This window comes from Etheostoma spectabile, chromosome 23 (genome assembly GCF_008692095.1).
Source record: "Etheostoma spectabile isolate EspeVRDwgs_2016 chromosome 23, UIUC_Espe_1.0, whole genome shotgun sequence".
In the NCBI taxonomy this organism is placed as follows: domain Eukaryota; kingdom Metazoa; phylum Chordata; class Actinopteri; order Perciformes; family Percidae; genus Etheostoma; species Etheostoma spectabile.
This window is the reverse complement of record NC_045755.1, coordinates 12,554,868-12,573,431: the sequence shown is the minus strand read 5'-3', so window position 1 is coordinate 12,573,431 and position 18,564 is coordinate 12,554,868. Positions and strand designations below refer to the sequence as shown.

Here is an 18,564-nt window from a genome sequence, read left to right as displayed (position 1 = left end):
GTGTGTGTGTGTGTGTGAAGTTATATAACCACAAGTTAGCTTCAGCTACAAACTCAAAAGATCAAGCGCTATTTTGGCCACATTTATGATTCTGTGAGATTGGTGACAGGGTGGGCATAATGGTCATAGAGCAAAAACAGAGAGGGCGAAAGTGTGTTGTTGTGTCTGCCTGCCCCTGAACCAATTGAAATCACAGAAACCTGCAAGGTAAGTGTACTCAAGAGAGCCCTCCTCCATTGAACAGAGGGACAGAGGGGAAATGGTGTAGATGAAACAGGCAGTGTGGTTTTTTTTAAGCCTCTTTAACTGCTCACATGTGGGTATGCTACACACTTGCACACTCAAGTGCAGAACTTGTGGCACCAAAAGTCAAAGGTTGTTCACAGTTTGAACTGTCAATTACATTTGTACAATCAATGTACAATCCAAAAGATATATGTGAAGCTTCTAGGGTCCAGTTTTTATTGAGTGGTCTTTTGATTAAACTGGGGTAAAAGGTACATTTGTGGTGTCGATTTGAACTGCCTTACTGTATATTGTACAGATGTTCATTATAATTAATTTCCCCCATGTAAGTATTTATTTGATGAGTTTGTATATGCTGGATGTTCCTTACCTGCAGCAGGGGTCTCTGGACGCCCAGCACCTTCATGGTATCAGCGCTGGCAAGAATCTTCAAGGGGTCAGCTGCCTTGCTCACTGCCTCAATTTCCTTGTTGATCTCTGTTCGCACCTAATTGTTCAGTGACAAAGGTTTACATTATATGGGTCATTTTAAATGATTTTTTTTTAGATTAAACTTTATTCAATCAGGGAAGGTGAGAACCCCACTGATGACCTCCCAGTCACAAGCGCTCTTCTCTAACCTTTAGGCCACCACTGCCGTACAATAAAGCTAGAGTAGAATGAAGAAGAACCTTACGTTTGTGTTTAAAAAAAAATCAGTTTGTATTTTGTTATTATTTTTTTCTAACCCTATGTGTTTTCTGGTTTTGATATGACATTTCCAGAAGGTGAAGATGACGTTCCCATCAGTGTAAACAAATGTCACTGTAATTCAAAGCAGTTTTTAATATTTCATAGAAAAACAATGCTCGCCTCCATATGGCCTTCTGGGTAGCCACTTAAGGATTTAAATTTTTTGATGAACCCTTAGGGCCTAAGTCTGAGTGTGCATTAAGTAGCATTCACATTTATTTTACTAAAGCAGCTTTAAAACCAAACCAACAATGCATGAAAATATGTTATGTAATATATTATGTTTTGCTGGAATCTCTTTTTATGTTTCTATGAACCAGCACACAGGAAGCAAACCACCAGCTAGTGAATTAAAGTGTAGTTGGATTTAAGTATTATACGGATTAAGTAGTACAATGGCCCCCAGCTCCCAAACTATGTGTTATCTAGTTTTTTCAAATTTGAGAAGACCAACTGACATTAAAGAGCCCCAAAATTAAGTCAGAGGATTTCTTTTTATATCTTATATAGAACGAAAGGTGCCAGCTATTAAGTAACAAGAACAGACTGTACAAATATGTTTTTAACATAAAGTGAGTACCAGTCTGTTATTTAGTGTTATGAGTGTTTAATATGAAAAATGTTATTTCTGCTGTTCGACTTAAGCCTTGCTGTAAGTGCCGACATGCTCTGTCAGACAGCATACAAGGCAATTTATCATGTCACTAACCTGGTTGAGGAAGAGGTCATTGATGTAGTAAGTGAGGAAGGCTCGGAGCTGGCACTGCTTGGCCTGACCTGGCCCCATGTTCATCTCTATCTCCTGAATGAACCTGCACAATCAAGACAAAGAAACATTTAGAAAAGCTAGCCTACCACAACACTACCTGTGAGCAGAAGTTAATTCAAACACCAAAATGTTATCACAGGAGCAATGAGACACAGACCTGTGACCAGCAACACAGTAACCTTGCATCAATGGGTCCAACAGCGCGGTCGTGGGAACTCACTTTGGAAAACTATGTATGACTCTCAAGTTGCTTTTAAACAAGGTAGTTAAAGTAAAAGTGCTCCAGTAGAGCTGCTTGTTACCATTAGTGCAATACTTTAGTTAAACTAACTCTCAGCAACACCCATGAAAAGTGTCCAGCTTATCTGTAAAGCAAGCAGTAAACTACACAGTAGAATAACTGCAAAAATCAGAGCGATTTGCAATGTTAATGATACAAAACGATCAGAGCATCAGTATGGCTGCTCTCTGAATTCCCCCAGAGAGCTGGTGTCTGGTTGGTCAGATAGGGTCAGACAGTAATGTATGGGTTGGTAGAGGCACATACACACCTCGTTTGTCAGAGAATCATTGGTCACTGGCCTCATCTCACACACACCACAGGGCAAACCATGCAAGACCGAGTGCCTTCTCAAGCGCTCAGCACATATAAATGCACAAATAAATCAAATTCTTCACAACAAATTCTTTGACCTACAAGACCTATAATATATATGACCTAAACTTATAGAAGAAAAGGATGTAGAGAGAGTACCACGAAAAGGAAAAATGTTATGAGAGAAAATAATGAAAAACTGTGGACAGAAATTGTAAATAATACAGGAGTGAAACTACAAAGATGAGTCCAGATTGTGATTTAGTTGGACAATGCCATTCATAACAAGCAGGAGGAAGACTCCATTGCTTGGAAACAGTGTGTGTGCAGTGGGAGTCCAAACCAGGAGGCTGCAGCATTGCAGACAACCAGGGACACACACAGTATATGCAGGAAGTATAGATCAGTGAAGGTGGATGTGTGTGTGTGTGTGTCTGTGTGTGTGTGCATCGTTGTGTGTCAGAGTGAGCAAGAGAGACAAAGTGAGCGAGGAACCTAAACCTATTCTAAATCCTTCGTTGGTTCCCATTGAAACCCCCCCACAACAGAAAATTAAGTAGGATAAACTCTTCTGTGGCCTCATTAAAACCGTCAACCTTGCGAAATAATGGGAGCCCGATATAAAGCCTCCATGTATGAATATGTAAAGAGCACAACCTAAATGCTCTTCAAAAAACAACTTCATTTACAAAAATTGATCCAAAGGACAAACGTTGCCAGTTTAAATATGCTTCGTGTTGTTCTGAGATCAATCTCGTTCTGTCATTATTGTCATTGTTTCAATACAAGCGTCAAGATGATGGATCTTCAAGTTAGCATGTGAGCACAGATGGATTTTTGTAGGCAGGGGTGATAACGTTTGAGTAATGTAGCAGAGACGAGGCAGTAAAACTGCTTTGTCTATCCACACGGCCATCTGGAGCTGAGCCGCAGGCCCCTTCACGAGGATACTGAGCCCCTGGGTGTTTAGCCAAGGTAACAGGGCTAAAAGCACTGTTGGGGCCGGCAAGTGTCAGCAAAACAACATTTTAGGATTTTTTTTTGTTTTGTGAGAGGATTCTGAAAAATAATTTGAAATGTAAGGCTGGTTAAAATGCACATAGAGAAATAACATGGGGCAAAGCGCAGCTGAGCTCAAAGATTTCCAAATGGATCCTGAAAGAACATCTCTCCGAGCTCATTATCATTACAACCACAGCTTCCAAATGTCTACTTTGCTGATGGCGTGACATACTGCATTGAGAATAACAGCTTCTGGTGAAGATGATGGTGGAGATAACAAATGTTAAAACACACACACACACACACACACACACACACACACGCACACACACACACACGCACAAGCCATCAACTTGTCTTAACTCCAAATGAATCTCAAACCACCAAAGGCTGTACAAGGCCATTTGCAGAAACCCGTACTCTGAGACGAACCGCTTACACAGAAACATGGTGAGGCAGTCTGACCTCTCACCAAGAATGACAGCCAGCCTCATTTGATCTCTCAAGGCTACAACTGAGCTCAATTTTAGATTGGTCTAAATTGACATATTCACCAGTTATCATGAACTACTGCACTACTACTAGGGGCAGCAGTTCCCTCTATATTAGCGTCGGAAAAAACTTTTCTGAAGTCTCTCTACATTAAATAGTCAATACCACACAATACTACAAATTCCAAGCCTTCAGTTACATAGTACTCATTCAAAGAATGCTTTCAATCCTTTTAAAAACTCAGTAATGGTGTTCGCTTTAGCTTATGTGGCTGCTATAATTGGACCCAATCGACAATGTCAGTGTCATTGCCAGGTGATAACAAAACACACCAGTTAACCATATGGCAGCTGTACACAGCAGAGGTGTCGGCCAAGTCGCAAAGGAGACGCAGTGGAAGCGCTGCAGAGACACCGCAGCAGTACACAGTGTGGTCTCGCCCCTGTGTGTGAAATCTTAATAACCTTAAATAATCTGCTTATCTACTACCCTCACACATTCACACACTTTCCAACTGGCCTAAAAATACTGTTGCAGAAATTTGCACACAGACTGGCATGCGGCAAAGGTTGTGATAGCGGGCGTCAATTACAAGATGGTAATTAGAATTAGATCATTAAAAAGGACAAGACCAAGTGTTAATTGATATACTGACTACAAGAATGAGTGCTGCTGATCATAGTAACAATAAAATCATAAATAATGTGCTTCTGATCAATCTATTCAATGACACTAAAGCAAAGCCGATTCTTGACAATATGAAGCTTTTGTCAAGGCCTGCTAGCAAAGGGACAAATTTGCCATTACTGAAGCATATGTTTTTAGAACTTATCACATATTTAAGTTTAAATGCAGCAACTTGGATGTGTAATTAGAGCTAAAACAATTAGCTGATTACCTGATAAGTTGATTGAAAAAAACGATAATTTTGAAAATATTTTGACAATAGATATCATTTAAAAAGGGTTTCTTGGTAGAATTCCATTTACGAAAACATTGTCACAAAATGACAGACTCCTCATATTGGTGGTTAGGCATTATGTGTTTTCTGGGTGCCATTACTTCTGTTGCTAAGGTTTTAGAAAACCAGATGATTATTTCTTGACCAGAGGCACAACACCTGCAGGCAGACACAAAACATGCAATGAATCAATTTTTTCCATCTAGAACCCTACAGACTAGCTTTACCTTCACTTGTCCATCCACTCTCTACTGTTCTCAAAGGTGTTTAAAACTCATCACACACCCTCTCAAAGACATGCACATACAAAAACACACACACAGAGTCATTTTTTTCTTCAAATTCTTGTCGGGAGTTTACCATAGCATTGCTGTGCTCCCGTTTAGGGTGTCTTCTCTGGATCCAACCAAGCTGCACCTGTTCCACTTCATTCCAGTATCTAACTAGCAACTGCTGACACAAAGGGCATGGCATCTAATTATAGATGCCATGCCTTTTGTGTCAGAATGTACAGTGGGGTTCAAAAGTTTGGGCACCCGAGGTTAAAATTTGTATGTAACGCGCATAAAGAAGCCAAGAAAAGATGGATAAATTTCCAAAAGGCATCTGCAAAAGTTTGGGCACCCTGCAAACTTAATAGCTTGTACTGCCTCCTTTGGCAAGTATCACAGCTTGGAAACGCTTCTTGTAGCCAGTCTGTCAATTCTTGTTTGAGGTATCTTTGCCGATTCTTCCTTACAAAAGTCTTCCAGTTCTTTGAGATTTCTGGGCTGTCTGTTACGCACTGCTCTTTTAAGGTCTATCCATAGATTTTCAATTATGTTGAGGTCAAGAGATTGTGAAGGCCATGGCAAAACCTTCAGTTTACGCCTCTTGATATAATCCACCGTGGGTTTTGAGGTGTGTTTAGGATCATTATCCATTTGTAGAAGCCATCCTCTCTTTAACTTTAGCTTTTTCACAGATGGCATCAAGTTAGCGTCCAAAATTTGCTGAACTTTGATTACATCTTTTTTTCCTTCTACTCGTGAAAATGTTCCCTGTGCCACTGGCTGCAATACAACCCCAAAGCATGATTGATCCACCCTCATGCTTAACAGTTGGACAGAGGTTCTTTTCATTAAATTCTGTGCCCTTTCTTCTCCAAACGTACCTTTGCTCATTGCAGCATTTGCTCAAGTTCTATTTTAACGGCATCGGTTCACAGAACTTGTTTCCACAATGCATCAGGCGTGTCTATATGTTCATTTGTAAACTTCAAACGCTGATTTTTTTGTGGTGAAGACGTAGAATAGGTTTTCTTCTGATGACTCTTCCGTAAACACCATATTTGTACAAGTATCTCTTCATAGTGGAATGTAGCACAACTAAAGTGTCTGCCAGGTCTTTCTGGATGGATCATTCAGTCAAAGGTGGGTTTGGACTTGCTTTTCTCAGAATCCTGCAAGCTGTTCTGATATTTTTCTTGATCTTTCAGATCTTGCTTTAACTTCCACTGTTCCTGATGACTGCCATTTCTTAATTACAATCCGAACAGAGGATACTGGCATCTGAAAACGCTTTGCTATCTTCTTATAGCCTTCTCCTGCTTTGTGAGCGTCAACTTTTTTCAGTTTCAGTTTTCAAGACAACTGCTTAAAAGAACCCATGGTGCTGATTGTTTGGGCAAGGTCAGATGAGTCTGGGCATTTAAAACCTTAAGATTGACATCACTTGGTCCTTCCAGACAATGACTGAAAAAAAATCCATGACACTGTCAGGTCTCAGCTTTCCAAAGGGGGCGATGCATGCTATAAACTCTGCAGTGTGCCAAAAGTTTTGCAGATGCCATTTTTTTGTTTTCTGTTATTTTGAACATGTAAATGATGGAAATAAAATCTAACTTTTGTGACATATTATACAAATGTCTAATCTTTCATTTTAATGCCTTTTGGAGATTTTTCCATCTTTCCTTGGCTTCTTTATGCACATTAATACACATTTTTACCTGGGGTGCCAAAACTTTTGAGCCCCACTGTACGTCAAAAAATGACATTACTGAATGGCATGATATATTTATAAGGATTTGGCTAATGAGTGATGGCTCTCTGATTATTCAGAAAAAGCAAAAGTTAGATTTTTTAAGATAGCTAAAACAAAGAGACAGGGACAAATATGTTCTACAGCAGCAGTTCTAAATTCATTTCCCGCTGGAAACTAAACCTGAGATAACAAATGCTTCTTTAAATGGAAAGGGTTGGGTTCCCATCATCCATCTCTATCTGCAACAGCAGTGTAATGATGCCGAAAGAGAAATGGGATAAAGACAAAGATTTAAGAAAGACAGCAGAATAAGAGCGTGCTAAGATCGATTAGAGACTCAGCATTTTTAAATCCCCCAGAATTCCCCCCAGACACGGACCTATCAGCTACGATGAATTCTGATTTCACTGCCCAGAGAGGAAGGCTTGTTCTGTAAAGACCTGTCACACATCAAGGACAGGACACGCCGCCGACTGAGAGAGGACGGAGAGAGTGAGTGTAGACATGTGTGCCTACCTGTGTCTGCGGCACATACTCAATCAGTCTGTCTTTGTCAGCGTTTGTGCCTGGTGAAATGCATATGGTCTTCCCATACACCGCCCACACCTCTGCCAGACTGTTTGTATCCCGCTCTTTCCCCTGATGCTAAATCACATATGCTGAAGGCTTTTGGCATATTTTCACATGTGTGAGTGTGTGTTTTTAATGTGACAATATCTGACAATTCAAAGCACATAGCTATAGCACTGCATTAAAGAATAGGTAAACTGAACAGATGGTTAAAAAAAAAAAAACATTCTATATGGCTGCTGGCATGATCCAGATCCATAATTCCTTTTTATCCATAAGATGTATTGCTTGAGAAAAAATATATGTACACTTTTCAGTATACATATATACAGACCCGGAGCAATTACCACCACCACCACTGGATGGCACTGTGTCAGCTTTCTCCACCAGCTCAGACTGCAAGATCAGTTGACTGAGGTCTATTTTGTTTTTAATCACAAATGGTGTTGAGGAAGAATTTAGATTCCAGTTGGTGTGCACCATCTGAAGCCTGCAGATGACAGGATTTTTGTACTTGTGTGTGTGTGTGCGTGCGTGTGTATGTGTGAGCAATTTTTTATTGTGACAATACGGTGTTTGATTAAGTGTACCAGCGTTAGTGCCTGGTGAAATGCATATGGTCTTCCCACACACCGCCCACGCCTCTGCCAGACTCCCTGCTGTTTGTATCCCGCTCTTGCCCCTGATGCTGTATCACATACGCTGAAGGCTTTTGGTGTATTTGCACATGTGTGAGTGAATGTGTGTGAATGTGTGTGAGTGTGTGTGTGTGTGGTGGTGTGTGTGTGTGTGTGTGGTGTGTGGGGTGGTTTGTGTGGGTGTGTGTGTGTGTGTGAGTGAGAGTGGGTGTGTGGGGGGGGGGGGGGGGCATGCATAGACCTGTTTAGGAGAACAAAAGAGAGAAAAGTGCAAAGATGCATTATGTAAATGATGTGCTTGTGTGTCCACATGCTTACAGCAGCAGGGATAAATGGGCTTCATAATCAGGACCTTTTCTTGGGAGAGTAGGACTAATAGAATCTAGAATAGAGGTCCATCCTCCTGTAACCCAGCATAGACTCTGTGGAGACCACATTGGAAGACATTTAGGGCCCAAAAGACCAACGCAAGTGTCTTTGCTAGTTTAAGACCGTCGCAGTTGTTAATTTCCCTTCCTGCGCCCAGGTTGTTTAAAAAGCGAATGCACCTGCGCCCATCTTTGCACCCATGGGCGTGCTGGTGTTACGGGGAGGTGTGTTCATGTGAATTCTTGGTGTAATGCTATCTTACGGCAGCAGAAAGTAATCGTGCCATTGACCAACAAAAACCTGGTCAAAAGTCAGTAACGCAGCATTTTGTTGTTATTTTAACAACGCATTAGTAAAATCCGTCTAGGCTCGTGCACAGAGCGCACACATTATGCTTGACACTCTAATTGCTTTTTGCATGTCACGCCCAAAACACACCTATGAATTAATGAAGACACTAAGTACCACCCTTTTGAACCATTTTGCCGTCAAACTAGCAAAATTGGATTTAGACACGCCCTCAACGCCCCTGCGCCAGGCGCTCCACGGCATGCGTTTTGATCGTTAAAAAAGGGTCCACAGACTTAAACTTGACCGCAATGCAATTAGACAAAACACTTACAAATAAATGATAAACATAAACATATGTTTAGATAATTCTTGAAAGGCTTGTAACATAAAGGTACCCAATTATATTTAACGTGCCTACAGAGTTCCATTTGCAAAAACTTTGTGAAATAACCCTTATAATAGTGTTCTAGTAGGATTTGACAGGATATGAGACAGGTTTCTCCCGAAGACAGATATACAAGCATAAACAGAATCAAACTTGTGAACAACCAAAAGTTTTTTTCCATCTTCTTTCTTGAAATATCAGCAAGCTATTCCTAAAATTGTTAAGAGGATTATGTGGATCCTCTTGGACACCTGAAAACACTGTGAAAACTGCCTTAATGTACATTTTCGCGTTAAGTCTTGACATCCAGAACTGTATCAAGCATACTCTCAGTGAGCGGGTGATAAGTGAATACAGAATTGATCAGGGGCCACGTGAGTTTATATACCAATTGCAAGTTTGTAGCCTTGACTGTTGAAAAAAAATCTGTGCAGCGAGAAATTACCCAGGACATCAAGTCTCTCCCCTGGAGTGTGTCCCCTGGATGCTTCGAGGCTCTTTTAGATTTTAGGTGATGTGTCAAAACCGCCGGACGAGTACCCAACAACATTACTTAATTTGTATATTTGCAACAAATGTTCATGCTGTGTGTGCGTAATTGTGCATCCACACATGTATTGCTTGCATACAGATTCACAGTATGTCTGTGCACCTATACAGTATGCTCTGCGCACTCTGTGTGTGTGTGTGTGTGTGTGTGTGTGTGTGTGTGTGTGTGTGTGTGTGTGTGCATTGGTCTGTCGCAGTGTGGTGCAGACCAATTAAAACAGGGGAGATTGATGACCAGGGGCTCTGAGTAGCAGCAGCAGCAGCAGCAGTAGCAGACAGCTGCTTCCTGCAGACAACAGGAAATGAGATGGCCTTGTTTAGCTGACGCTGCCAACGCCAACACCACAGAGCCTCAAAGACAAATCACCACCGTACCGCTGCTAGTGGCCTACTCCTCCATCTTCCCACAGCGTGCTCTCCACCCTCCATCTCTTTATCACCCTCTATCTCCCTTATTAGTCTTCTCTTTAAGAGTAATGTAGTCAAGGTATATTCAGTGAATACAGCCTAGGAAGTACAGATGCTACCTCTATTATTTGATCCTAAACTGCCACATAAAGCCTTTAGCCATTAATTGTTTGGTGTTTATTATAGATTTTTCTCTGACAATTTGGGAGCATTTAGCATATTTGAGTCAGCTTAAGCCCAGAAGTAATGTACAGTAAACTAATGAGATTAATCATGTGGTCAGCTCTGTAATGCTGAAACAGTGCATTAATATTAAACTAAATTTCAGTTTACTTGCCTTACTCAATGATAACAGCATGCTGGTGCATCATGATCTGCTGCTAAATCATTGTCTGCCCATGTTTTAATTATTAGATTAACGGTTGTGTGTAATGAAGGTCTATCCAGCATTGCAAAAATCCTTCACTCCACTTAAACTTGGTTTCAAAGACACACACCTTCAATGGCGCGTTGCCTAAGGCAAGAAAATCATAGCAGCAGGGGTGCAAACCTGTCCGCTGCTGGTTCATTCTTATTCACAACAGCTTTCAAATTTTCAGTGGACCAGATCTTTTTCTTTCTAAAAGGTTTGTCACTGAAGTATGAATTTTATATAATGGCCTGTCTCCGCTGTCAACTGAATGGTAAATACTGAAATTTCTGGAATAAAGATGGACTCACAGCTATACTAATGAGTCTGTAATGGGCAGTGAAGATCAGTTATTATGACACAAAGGAATGGAAGCATCAAATAGTGTGAACAATTACATGCTGCTTAATGAGGTCCTAATTTGTCTTAATGTTATATGCTATTACATTTAGAATTTTAGATCATCTGCTGGTTTTCATTATTAGTATTTGATTCAAAAGCGCTTTTGCACACCTCTTTTCGGGGGCAGGTGCGTCGGAAAAGGCAAAGGTTACCAGCCATGCTTGTTGAAAAAGGAAGGTCTATGTGACCAAAAAGTTGTGAAATATGGTATTTGCATGCACAATGGGAAGTGTGTGGGTCTTTTTTTATAAAAAAAGTACTTCATTATTAGCACCGAACTACTAAAAGTCGCAATATTGCAACTTCAAGCATCAAGCAGTTGTATAAAGGCTTGTTATTGCCATTTATATTAACGTTTTGTGTAAACCTCCCCTGTGGAACATAGAGCACAATTACCATTCACTTTTAATAGCAAATAACTGTTGCAATTTGTTCTGTTTTCTTCTTTTACTATCCTGTTAATGGAGAAGGGCTGTGTGTACATTGAGCCATTAAGACCAAAGAGTGGCAGAGATGCCTCAATGTCACAATAGGAGGCTACTGGGACCAAATTACGGCTTTTGTGCGCACTGTACAATGTCAAACAATACAGACAGAGAGGCAGGTGACGGAACAATTTATGGCCGGTCCCACGGTGTGTATGTGTATGGCCCCTTCAAACGCCAAAATTTCTTAATGACCGGCACCAATTTCTTTGTACACACACACACACACACACACACACACACACACACACACACACACACACACCACACACCACACACACACACACACACACACACACACAACACACCACACCCTCTAGTCAGATAGGCAGGTGCAGACCTAATACTGTATTTGGTTTGATTGTATCTACTCAATGCTTGAGTATTTAAGTGTTTATCTCTCCTTAGAAAACAAGTCTGATTAATAAGCTGAACATTAAGTGGCCTCCCACAGGTGAAATTTACAGAAACTGGGGAAAGGGGACCGCTTTATTAAAGTAAGGAAGGAAAAACAAAGCTGATAGAGTAGAATACAAGAAGCAACACTTATAAAGTGTAGGTGTGTACAATTCAGAAAATGTCACGATTTGATTTTTGGGCTAGCAATTCAATTCAATATCACTTTTTGATTCAAAAACCATTCACAGTATGTAAATGAAGAGTTACTTTTCCTATGTATGCATGCATGCTATATATATATATATATATATATATATATATATAATTCATGTGGATATGTTTGTTATTTGTTATATTAACATCCTGTTATGATGTATGTGTATGTTGTGTGTGATGTCTGTAAGCTACTGGGACCTTGAACTTCCCTTTGGGGATCAACAAAGTATCTATCTATCTATCTATCTAGAATTGCGATTACAATATGAATCGATTTTTTGCACAACCCTAATAAAGTGGCTATTTCTTTCTAATTTAAACAGTATCTACAGCTTATTCTAGGGTGCCTTTACTTTGGCAGTTTAGTACAGTACAGTAGTAAAGAGGGGTTTTACCAAAGAAACAACCGGCAAGTCCACATGAATAAGATAGATCAAACTCTGGTTTGGGCTCTATAACAAGAAACACTGCCTGAACATACATTTTCTCTTTAAGTCTGGGCATCAAGAAGGATATCAAAGTGAAAGAAAGAAACATACAGTTTATGCCGAATGTGTTGACGTGGCATTTCTCTCTGTGAGTTATTTCTCAGTTTCAGCTAAAGCTGAATGACTTGGGGTCAAAGGATAAAAACAGAGGGAGGCTTTTGTTCTAATTAAAGGTAGCATCTACACTATGATTTAGTGGCCTTAACACAGAGCCAGAGAGAAAGGAAACAAAAAAAATACATTTGCCAGTACAAATCTCATACCCTTTTTTTTTAATTTTTTTTAATTGTTCGGATTTTCTGCCTTAGGAACAGTCTTCACATAAGTCTAACTTTAGTTAATTAGTTGTATGAGTAGGATGAGAACCAATAAAGCAAGTGTTAGGTCTATTCTGACCTTCGTAAACAGTGACACGCCCACACGCAATTTGATCTTTTCTAATCAGAGTTGAGTGTGATGATATAGTTTCTTTGAGCCACCGAAGGACACTCATGGTTCAGTGAATGACTCAGCAAGACTGAAATGGCAACTATCCCTGGGAGAGCGAAAGTGTGAAGGCACTTTTCAATTCGCCTGGAAACTACTGAGAAAAACACTTAACCTGTACACAACACACAAAGGGCTGGCAGCAAAGATGAACATGAGGAGTCTATTTTGGCCCAAAGGGGAAAGTGAATGGAAAGTTACCCTGAAGAAAGCAGGCAAGTCGAAGTCAAAAGGATCGTTGTGAAGAAATGGCAATGGTTTCAGTATTTTCTCAAAGATGCAATGGCCACAGGTGAAACCCGACTGTTATTCTGCTGAATATATATATATATATATATATATATATATATATATATACACACACACACACACACACACACACACACACACACACACACACACACACACACACTGTATATAAATACAAATAAAACTATTTTGCGCTAACAACAAAAACATTTGCTTATCGTACATTCCCATTCAGGTATGTGTGTGTAATTCATTTTCTTCATACCTCCAAGTCAATACATACTAGCACTGTATGCTAGCACTGCATAATATCATTGACGTCTAAAGGTTGATGCATTCTTTCAAACAGGTTGCTAGGTGAGCCGTTTCACATCACATTCTCTTCTGATTAAAAAAAACACTTTATATTTATCACCTCTTTTCCCTTTTCTCTCCCGTGCTGTTATGTCTGGTCTCTTATCCACTGTAACGCTTCAGACTCTTCCCTCTCCCTGATCTTTCTCTCTCACCCTCGTTCCCCTAATTCCCCTGCTTCTCTCTATTTTTGCCTCTACATTGCTGTTATCTGTCTGTGGCACCATTTCAATCTCTCTCTCTCTCTCTCTTTCTCTCTTTTTCTCTCGCTCTCTCCTCTTTATGTTAGCGTAGGACTTTCCATCCTGTGGCGACCAGGTAGTAAATTGAAATGGTTCTGAGGGCTCCATTGAAGCCTGATTGAATTTAAAAAGAGAAAATGCCATAAAGCGAACTAGTGGTGAAAGGTCTGTAATACACTGAAGGGCTCCCCAAACTATGACAGTGTTGACAAGGAGAGGAGGAGGGGGGGCACGAAAAGTGAAGATGTGTGTCAAGAAGAGAGGTTAAAACAAAAATAAAAAAAACACACAGAGGGGCAGGAAGAAGTGACAGAAAAAAAGGAAGGAAAGAAGGAAAAAGTGAGAGCAAGATGATTGAAGAAGGAAGGAAGGAAGGAAAGAAAGAAAGAGGTGGTGATTGAAATTGTGTAAAACTCTTCATCGGCATGAAAAACAGGCTATTACCCCATCACGCACAAGCAGATAGACAAACACCATCACATGCGTACACCCTTGATAGTGACAGCTCACAGAAATGCCTCAATCACGGTTTGCATGGCCTGGAGGGAGCGAGGTGACAGGTCTCATATTGGAGACGGCCGACAAAATGCAATTCCAGGAAGTCAGCTCTAGGGCGGTGTGTCTGTCATACCTACAGCTCTGATAATACTCTCACACATCACATTCAACTGCTGAAATAGCCACCTCTCAGCATATAGGGCATATACAAAAGGAACGTGGATTCACACAGTAGGCAGAAGTATCTTCGCACACATACAGACAGACATACATATCACTTTCAAGCCTTTCTGTATACATTACTGCCAGGGGAAATATGATGTTAGGGGTTAAATTATTCATTGATCCTTTCATAGCCTGTCCAAGTCTGCTTGTTGTTGTGTGTCATGTCTTGGTCCCTGTGTGTGTGTGTGTCCACTTGAAAGAGCTCTCAGGGGAGAGAGACAACCTTGAGCCGGCACTGACCTTTAACTTTGTGTGTTTCACTTGACAGGTGTCTGTGGGCATTGGGTTTTAATGTACATGGCCATATGGGTGAATAGAGAATGTGTCTCTAAAATATTTTAGGTGTTACGATGACTAAAGGCAGGTCAGGGGAGGAGGGGGAGGAGACCCACGACCCAAACAAATTTGCTGATGGATTCATTTCTCAGAAACATTGTGTGATTTGCGGTTCACTTCAGATTACAGTGTGTTTTAATTAATTAACAAGACAATGAACTATAATTGATATAAACAAACATTGAAATCTCAGTAGAGAATGGTCTTTATTATTTATTAAAGAAGCCAATAATTACACAATTGTCTAATAAAAGGATAGATTGTAGGCAACTGTCCAAATAAAATATCACAGAAATTGGCTTGGGCAACATTTCATTTTAAAAGAATTAGGGCGGATGTTGCAAGAGTCTATGATGGAAGTGGCAGCTCGCTGGTCAAGATCTGGTAGGAGTTGCAGTGCAAGTGCTTGCAATCTGCATGTATTATAATTATTATATTGTGATGTTTCACGTGATTAACTTAGTTTGTGTAATTTACCGTCTTGGTTGGCTCCAGTTTACAGCTTTATTAAGAGTATACATTACCTATCTGTTCTATGCTGGACTTTAAGTAACCATAGCAATTAGGCCTGCACGATATTGGAATTTTTTTTTACATTGAGATATTTTTTCCCTTGCGATGTATAATTTATTTTTAAAAGATGACATAAATATCTCTATTTGAAAATAATAAATCATTCTCGAATACTGCGGTGATTTTGTAGGGGAGTGCATCTACATAGAAGATAAAAATTAAAAAGGATCTTTTCTAATGTGAACCATTCTTTGTTGAACTTCAGCGCTGTGACTTGGAAGTGATTTTGGAAAGGGAAATTAGGTAGAAATACGCTGGTTGATTAGCAAGACACCATTGTATTCATATAATCCTATCAATCCAGGCTAACGTGTATGACAATGACTGCATGTTGCTTCTTCTAAACGTTAGGTTGTGGTCGACTACCGGGGTTAGGGTTAGACTAACGGGGCCAGCTCGTTTGTTTGATAAATTGATCAGACCTGCATGCCACGCGCGCAACAAACTGTGCATCTAAAAACAACTACATCAGTGTAAATTACAATAGATCAGACACAGACTTCTGTTTTAGATTAGTGTTACTATTCCAGAGTTACGACTCCGAACCGTAACATTAGTTGGGACGGACGGACCGCTTGTTTCTTTAGGCTAACTATATTAGCTTTAGCCTGGCTGGAAGAAGCTTTCTACGGGAGAAAACTGCCGGGAGACGTTGCGATTATGTTGCATTAATTAGGTGATGTAGTTCGACCCATTGAAAACTATGCGCATCACTGGGTCCGCGGAAGCTATTGCCTCACTTTCCATAACAATAAACCCCCGTCGGACTAACGTCACTTACACACGTTTCCCAAATGGCTGTCTTAAAGGGGAAGGGTTGGTTGGCGTATAATATATTATATATTTCTATATATATATATATATTTATATATATTATATAATAGAGGAAGGGGTTTATTTTTATTTTTGTTTAATTTCTGTCAAGGTAAAAAAAAATCTAAATAAATAGCATAATGTTCTAGGTAAATAGGTTTGGAATAATTTTTAAAACTGAAATAATTTTCTTGTAATTACAGAGGTAAATATATAAAAAAAAAAAAAAAGTAGCGTTGGGTACCGGGAACCGAAATTCAGGTACCGGTATCGGGACTAGTATTGGTTCAAATGTGAAAGGTAAAACGCTGTTCTCCACACACCACAGAGGAACATGAGCATCTACTCTAGTGGTTGTAACTTGACACCAGGTAGAGTGCAAGGCGCACAATCATCGTATGGCTCTTCAAAAAAGCATGTCAGTGTCATTGTGCATGTATGGCTTCCTCTTCATCAGTTCCCTCAAAACGCAGTGTGTGGCCTTCGGTCTGCAGCACATATGAGAACTGTCAAGAGTTTATGCTGCATGAATTGAGAGAGAAAGAAATCTTTTATCTGGCCAAAACATGTTGCTGGAATAGATGTCAGTACTTTAGATTACACACTGAATACATTATACATCAAAAAGATGCAGGTGGTTTAGTTCAAAAATATTGTTTTTAATAATGCACAGTTTTACATTTGCTGAGGCTTTAAACCAGAAGACTCTTTCTCCGTAGGGCAGTTGCTTTAAATATGTACACCAGAATGTGAATGTCGAGAGCTGTATTTCCATCCATTATTAAACTGATAAGATGTTATCTGAAGTTTTAGAAAATTACAGGAATAATATTTCTTTAATTTTTTTCTTACAGGGAGACAGAGGCTAGCAGTAAATGAGCCAGTGCAGAAAGAGGGACAGTGGAATAGAGATGGGAGTCAGAGGTACAAGGAGAGATGAAGACAAGAAAAGAGGATTAGGCATGAGGAGTTATAATAATCAGTACACAGCCTACAGCGATAGACAGGCTAGAGCGACCGAGAGATAAAAACAGGGAAATAAATTGAGAGATAGAGAAAGAGAGAGATGTCTGCAACCAGTGCTTAACAGCTGTGGCAGAGTTTTGTTGCAGATGATGAGATGACCTGCAATGAACATTTGCACACAACTGTGCATTCCAAACTGAAGAAATGGGTTAGTTTTATGGACTAACAGTGACTGAAAATGTACTTTTGTTTTTTTATACTTTAGGCATACTTTATATACCTATACATTGGTATATTAGAGAAACTAAATAAACAAATGGGTGACAGAGCAGGAACAATCAGTCAATTAATCGATTAAAAAACTATTGGCAAGTATTTTGATTATCATGTTAATCATTTAGGTAATTTAAAAGCAAAATAACAAAGACAATATAATTCCAGCTTTCTTTATTTTATGTGATAATGAACTGACTGACTATCTTTGGTTTTTGGAGTATTAGTAGATTTTCACTATTTTCATTACATTTTGTATACCAAACCATGAGGAAGTAATCTACAGATTAATTCATAATTGCAATGCACAGCCCTAGATAACATAAGGGATGAGCTGGTTAGAGTTCTAACTTCAGCTTTGGTAAATTTTATAGCTATGTATCTGTAGCACTATATAACTTCCAAAGATCAGTGAAAAGAAAAAAAAAAAACAATCTGAGAAAGTAATAAATTCCCCCACCTTTCTTATTCATATTCCAAGTCTGAATTAGCCAGGTGCTAGTGTTATCTCGTCTTTCTTAGATCAACTAGACCCAATAGACTTTCTCTTTAAAAAAAAAATGTATTCAGTCTTTTTCACTCTGCTATCTTTCAATGTAACGAAGGCTTTGCCAGCCTACGTCCTGGAATGCTCTCATTACATTGGTGCAGTTGCCAAGGGAGCTGGTGTGATATTCAATACTTCTGTTTCCCATCCCTCCAATCTCATTTACACTTGACACCTGACATTTGCATAATGGCCCCGCTCCATCTCCTATCTACTGAAATACAGGGTGGAGGTGGGGTGGTTTTATATTTGTGTGTGTGTGTGTGTACCTGGTGCTAACGCTTGTTTGGTTGTGAGGAGTACATATGCCTATCTAGACTCTGTGTATGTGTGTATGTGTGTGCGTGTCGCAGGCAGGGGTTAAATGACTTCCGTCTTAATCTAGCTCATTAAGCCCGCGGAGAGCTTGGAGTGCACCACATTGGATGATTTGGGACAATTTGCGGAAATGCTAGTAGGAAAACATAAATGTGCATGCTAATCATGGATGCCGTGACCCTAATCAGTCAGAGACAGATATTAGGGCATCAGGAAAATGAAAAGCGAACATGAGTCTGTCTTTTTTTTTTTTTTT

The 18,564-nt window shown here is 39.8% G+C and overlaps 1 protein-coding gene across 2 annotated transcripts in view; it reads right to left on the bottom strand.

Moving 5' to 3' along the window:
* Positions 1 to 18,564, bottom strand: part of exoc4 (exocyst complex component 4) — a 122,606-nt gene that overhangs the window by 45,078 nt on the left and 58,964 nt on the right. For both annotated transcript variants that reach the window (XR_004327697.1, XM_032504985.1), the window contains exons 12-13: positions 1,688 to 1,790; positions 617 to 733 (exon numbers count right to left, since the gene is read on the bottom strand). Coding sequence is in view for 1 of the 2 variants with exons in the window: in XM_032504985.1 (XP_032360876.1) it covers positions 617 to 733; positions 1,688 to 1,790 (220 nt within the window). In the remaining variant the exon portion in view is untranslated. The remainder of the gene's footprint in view (positions 1 to 616; positions 734 to 1,687; positions 1,791 to 18,564) is intronic.